Source organism: Haplochromis burtoni, unplaced genomic scaffold (assembly GCF_018398535.1).
Source record: "Haplochromis burtoni strain Fernald_Lab_line unplaced genomic scaffold, NCSU_Asbu1 Contig_165, whole genome shotgun sequence".
NCBI lineage: Eukaryota > Metazoa > Chordata > Actinopteri > Cichliformes > Cichlidae > Haplochromis > Haplochromis burtoni.
Genome location: NW_024582526.1, coordinates 1201828 through 1208544, shown reverse-complemented (window position 1 = coordinate 1208544; position 6717 = coordinate 1201828). Strand labels below are relative to the sequence as shown.

Below are 6717 nucleotides of genomic sequence, written 5' to 3'. Positions count from 1 at the left end.
ACACACACACACACACACACACACACACACACACACACACACACACACACACAGTTGGTTTAGGACTTTCAGGCATGCCTCTGTGACTGGAGAAACACAGTGTGGGAGAATGACTGGCATGAATGCCCCTTTAATTCTGGTCTAGGAAAATATTAGTGGTGGTTTATTGAACAAGTGAGAGAACAACTTGTAATGTCACTTCTTTGCTGCAGTAACTGGCACACTAGGCATGTTAAATGGGCCAAGTGACGAGATCATTCTTTGGATAAAATAAAGTGTAAAACCAAAAAGCAATCCACAATACAATTTCAGTAAATGGACTCACATTTATGGCACTTTTACCCTCTCCCTGAACACTCACAGCACTGAGTGCTGCGTAGACTACTAAGTGTATTTGAATTTGCACCGAATCATATCCAGTTAATTCTTTACTGCACTGACTTCTAACAGTTATTGAACAATGAGTTAGGTGCATTTACATCTTTTTTTGGAAGAATTTTTTTAAATGACATATTTTGATATGTAATGATGGGTTAAGGCCTTCACTGATGATGACTTTGACATCAGAGGGTTAATAAGAATGACAAACTGTGTTTTTTGTGCAGCAACAGTGCGTCAAAGATTGTTTGCACAAACAAATAATGTTTTTGTTTGTGGGAAAAATCAGCTCGATCATTAATTATAGGCCACACATGACATGAGTCTGCACAGACTCACATGGATATGGGCAGATGGCATTTACATAATTCAGAACCACAATTAACATTCATCAGTCTGAGATAATATCTTCCCCACCATGAGACATCAGCTGAACAGCCTCAAGGTTCTCTATAAATACACAAAGAAGAATAAGGGTTCACTAGTGTAGCATCTTCATTTTTCTGCGTAATTGGAAAACCTGCAATGAAACCCAAATCTAGCTATGAGAACTCCAAACTACAGCCCATTTGTCAGCCTGCGAGTCAGCCCAGAGCTCCAACAACACTCTTAGCACGACATGCATTTGGAATATATTATTTATTAGCTGCAGGCATGTTATTGTTTGGACACTGCAGGGATTTTAAAATGCAGAAAAACACTCGCAAGGAATACATTTTTTATCCTGCATGTATAGGAGATGGATGCAATTGGTGCACCAAGTACAGCTTCCAGTTGGTTGATCAGAAGGAAGATAAAGACAGGCAGGGGTAGTGACACGAGACAAAGGCAGGATGGAGAACGGAGTAGAGAAGGTGACAGAAGGGAAGAGGATCGTTCAAAGTGGGCACGAAGATGTGAGGAACAGCAGGGAGATGGAGGTGCTGACCTGATGGTGACATTGGCGCACTGAGCCAGCCTGCGTCCTGCGCTCTTCAGCCCAGTGTAGATCTGCCCCATCTCTATAGCCCCCTCCAAGCCAACCACCTCCAGCAGTTGGTCACTAAAGTCTGAATGGTCACAGAGAGAGTATTAGAGACATGGAAACTGTGGCATGATTTTGGAATTTACAAAGAAAATACACATTTTTGGCCGCTTTGGAATACAAATGTGTTCCATTTGAGGCCAAGGTCAAATTTCTCAAGTGACTCAAGGTAACTGCTTGGGGTGCCACAGTAGTGAGAAAAAGCAATTGTTCTTCACTGCAAAGACCTGGATTTAATCTCTGGAAATGATGCCTCCAACTTGGCCCCATCAAACACAAATGGTAGTGTCAGATATATTTGTATCTTTTAAAGACTTTTAGCAGGATTTTTTGATTAAATGTGAAATTTTATTTTTTAATCCAATTTTCAATATATTTACTTCTTCAGGACTTTAAGAACGACTTTTTCCACCTACTGTGACTGAATGAAGACCTTCGCTTCCAGCCAATCTTAATGCTACAACTAGGACTCCAGGCAGCATGTATGATATTATAGTTGAAGGTGTCAAATGACTAAACTTTGCTTTACTGTGTTTTTTGACATAACAGTGAGTATCACCTCAAAACTGCTTGTTTTCAAGGGAACTAAGGAAGAGAAGACATAGCTATGATTAGCATAATATAAACACATTAACACAGTGAAGCTGGAGGATGAACGCTAACTTTTTTCCACTTCATAACAGTTAATGTGAGGGTTCCTGGTGGTCAGGGACAAATGCAATCGCATAGCAGGACGCTGTAAACAGACCAAACTTCAGTCAGAAGAACAACTGAAATAATCCATCCACAATACGTCATTAATTTACTGCTGCATGGGCTGGGCTGTAGTTACATCGTGAGGTTTTAAAAACTGAGCTTTACAATGAACAGTGGTAATAAAACCAAGAGGCCGACGGTGATCACTGCAAGATACAAAGCATTAAAACACGTTAAAAACAAAACAGCCTTAATAAACACAAAATAGTTTGGACCTGGAAGCAGGGTTCATCACGTCATCACTTAAAGACCGGATAGCAACTTTCATACACAGCTATGCTACCACCTAGCATGCTTCCAGCTCACCCTGGCCAGATATAACTGAAGTTATTTGTTCTAATAAAACAGACAGCACTAGTAAAGTTACATGTACAGTTTCTATGGCAGCAGGGATTTTGCCATTTAATTTATCATGAAATGACTTCAAACTAGAAAAAAAAACAAAAAAACAAAACGGTCCCCACAACTTTGGGTTGGAAGAATAAGAAACAAAAATTCTTGCCTTACTCAAACCTTAAAGAAGAAGCACTTGGAGCCCAAACCTCAGCTCACTCTCTGGGCAGTATTGACTTTTATGGCAGAAGTATTGTATTTCCTATAGAGTCATCTTGTTTTCTTTGATCTTTTTAAGCACAATTTAAGACATTTGTAGAGCAGTAAGAACCAAAGGGCAGGCTTTTGTTATTTGCCCTGTTGAAATCGATTTGAATATACTGGACATCATTTTGAGAAGAGTTATTTTTTAATTAGATGGAGAAATAAAGACAAAGGCAGATGTGAAATGGAACAGTGTTATTAGAGATCAAATGCAAACTATAATGTGATATTTAGAATCCTCATACATCGTTCCCTGTATGCCTGCATGCTGTCTGGTATTAAGACACATAGTTTTAAATACCTTTGTGTGACTTTATTATCACTTTGACCAGATCGATCTACAGACCTTAAAGGGGAGTTCAGAGGTCAAATGACATTTTAAATCCTTAGATGGCACTTTTTATATGTTGACAATGTACAAAGCACAGTTGAAAGGATCATAGTTTCTAGGTTATAAGCAAATATATTATTACGTTGACCTTGAAGAACTTTGTTGATGTAAGCCAAATTTTAATGGGTTGTTAACATGAGCCCACTCTACACCCCTACAAAGTTTTATCAGAATTCATTCAAATCTTTTCAAGCTATATTTGGTAACATTGGCATGTCTTTTCAAGACAGTAGTCATAGCAGCACTAAGGCTGTTTATGCAGGCTATTTAAACTTCAAAAAATTTCAAAAACGGGCAAGCAGCTGATTAAATTAGAACATTAATGCTGCTGCTGCACAGTTGGTGTGGTTGGTATGTTTTTTTGGGCTGGTGGGAACAAAAAAGCCCCCAGAAAAATAGCCAAGAGTAGTTAGCAGCGTGTGGATCCACTGAAAGGGAAGTTTCCACAGTATCTTTCCTGTAATGCTGCACAGGATACTGCCCGTTTGTTATTATTCATAACAGTAAATTATTCATAACATCCAGTGAAGTTGCAGCCTAGCTAGTGCGATAACCCTTGTAATCATTTATGTCTATAAGCTTTTTATGATACCAGAAAAAAATAAATACACATTAAAGGCATTAGAGGCACCGGGAACTGGTGTCCATCACTGGAATTACATTGCTCCTGATGACGTGGGAGACTCTCAGTGGTAAAATACATCCTGTAAGAGTTGAGTCACATGATGGAAATGCTCTGCACCAGCACTTCTTTGTAGTCTGTATTTTTCTTGTGTATTTATTGTTTTGATATCTAAAGTAAACGGACTGATTCTTATATAGCACTTTTCGTAGTACTCAAAGTGCTCTTTACAACATGCCACATTCACCCAAGCACTTTCTCTATAAATAGTGCTTTCAAAGTACATTCACACTCCAATGGATGCATTGGAGAGCAACTTGGGGTTAGCACCTTGCCCAAGGATACTTGATATGAAGACTGGAGGAGCCAGGGATCGAACCACCAACCTTCAGATCAGTAGATGACCTGCTCTACTTTCTGAGCTACAGTCATGTCAGGTTTAGAAAACAAATGTGTTGTTCCTACCTACTGTGGATTAAAATGAACCTGTATGGCTAATACAGACATGCATTGTGAGTGTAAGTGTTAATGTATATAAAATAAACATAAACATGAGAATCCAGGGATTGACTCAGATTTGGTCTCCACGGGTAGCTCGAGGTACCTCAGTCATCATCTCTGATCAGTTCATCGTTGTTCACAGTTTGAAAAAACTACAGTAGGGTCAGAGCTGGCACACGCAATTAACAGTCCACACACTCTTATCCTTGCTTACAGTACTCTGTTTATAGTAACCATTGCCCTTAATGTAAATATGTAAGAAAAAAATTGTTTCTGTCCTGTGTACTGTTTGTTTGTATATGTGTCTTTCTGGCTGGTGTTACAACCAAATTTCCCCTTGTGGGACAATTAAAGGATTATTCTATTCCTTTCACTGTGTCTCTCCCAAACATTAGACATGTGACAGCAAAAACAAGCAGACCTGGTTAAATAATGCGCTACACAAAGTGTGCCCTGTCACTTCTGAGACTGTGAACGCTTTAGCAGGCCGTGGCTCTTCATCAAACCTTCTTCCGGGCTTTTCCCTTTTCTGTTCTCACTGTGCTCGACAGGTGCGAGGCCTTACAGTCAATATTTACAGACATGATCTTAAAGGTCATTGATGATGTCATTTGACATTTCACTTTCACTTCACATAGCTTTTAAAGGATCCACCGGGATTGGGGGAATTATGCGTCCGAGTGGCCCGGCAGCAATTTTGCATGTTTTACAAATTGTTGTGAAATGAATGATTTGTGTTCAGAGTCAGTGTGATAATTTGTGAGGCGCTACAGCAGAATTTGTGCTGGTGGCAATTTTGTCTGCACTAATAAACTGAGGCGGCTTACAGTTCACAGAGGAACAAGAACCAAGCTGAAGAACTTTGACTTTTATTTATTTTGTGTTTATACTTAATAACAATAATAATAATAATGATAATGGAAAGTGGATAGTGTGGTTTGGGTCACAAAAAATAGACTCTGCATTGAGTCATATCCCACCTTCTGTAACCTCCGTGGCTAATCATGCAGGCTAGTGTGGCGCGCTCAGAGTTGATTAACTTTATTCAGGCAGGCAGGTGCCAGCTGAACACCTGAGCACGCTGCAGTCATTGCTCATGCATACAAAAGGCACTGGGTTTCTCCTGAGTGCCTTTATGCTGTTGCACTGACTCAACAGCTTAAAATGTCAGTCGAAGCCGCCGCTAAATATCTGCAAAGGTTGAATATTCCAAATGTTAATGGTGTGGAAAAGGTACAAAAAATCAAAGTACAAAGAGAGTAGATAAATAATGTTTGATGTGAAGGCTCCAGCAAAGTTTGCTTCTGTGCACGAGTGAAGAACAAATGTCTGCCAACAGCACCCACAGAGCGCGTCGAACCGTTCTCCGAGCATCTCACTCCTGCAGCCAGCCTACAAAGCTGAAACTGTTAGGGCTCCGTCTGTCTGATACGGTCTGAACAATGTTTAATAATTTCCTAATTGCGTCAGACCCTGCTGGTTTTATTTCAAAATACAAACAGGAAGTGCTCGTGTTTCTTCTTTGCTCTGAAGAGGAAATGGGCTTGGCAAAAGGCCACAGGACTCAAAACAAGTCTCATAAAATTTCATGTGTGGAAGATTTTACGAAAGAAGGTGGTGCAGTATGTAACCTGTCTACTGATGACTTCATTTGAATTGTCATGTTGACTGAAGGATTTTGGAGTCACTAGTTCATCATCTAAAACTTAGGTTTCTAGCAGTATTGAAAATAAATCATTTTGTAGAAATAACATAAAAATTGTCTAATGAAATTTTCTTTGTATCATTTTTGATTTTCATTAACCTGTCAGTAATGACATTAGATCATGAATATATCACAGATGAAGGAAAAGACCTGATAAGTCATTAAAAATATTCTAGTAACAAATCTTATGGATCTTATTAATTGCTAATATAGATTTACAGTTTGAGGGTAAAAAGCTCCACTGTGGACTGGAACTGGTTTTGCAACATTTCTCATCTTGCTTTTTGCATCTACTTAAAAAAAAGAATAGTTACCAGTTCTTTGGTGAAATTAGAATACCTGCTGAGTAATGCAAGCACTCCCATGTGTTGGTGCATGTGTGGTATTTGCAAAGTGCTCCAAAGACGATGACGACGATGATGATTATAAGAGTTTATCGGGGAAAACGTCTGTGCTGACTCACTGGTACTCTTTAATATTTAAGAGGACAATTCAAAAGAAAATGTCAGAGCAGAGTAAAGAGTGCACATTTAGAAATCACTCAAAGACTGTATTTCAGTTTTGTGAGTCCCGGTAAGAATTAAAAGCCTGCCTGTAAATGCATTTGTGAAATTCATGTGAGGAAAAGAAGTTTCATTATGTTCATTATGTGCAAATATGTGTGTTAATATAAAAATTTAAAAGATATTTATGTTAAAATTAGGAAATTCCGGCTGCAAAGTGTGTGTGTGTGTGTGGGGGGG

At 39.0% G+C, this 6717-nt stretch overlaps 1 protein-coding gene across 2 annotated transcripts in view; it reads right to left on the bottom strand.

Moving 5' to 3' along the window:
• LOC102295795 (diacylglycerol kinase beta) overlaps positions 1 to 6717 on the bottom strand; it is a 165060-nt gene that overhangs the window by 6601 nt on the left and 151742 nt on the right. For both annotated transcript variants that reach the window (XM_005933423.2, XM_005933425.2), the window contains one exon: positions 1307 to 1427. In XM_005933423.2, coding sequence (XP_005933485.1) covers positions 1307 to 1427 — 121 coding nt within the window. The remainder of the gene's footprint in view (positions 1 to 1306; positions 1428 to 6717) is intronic.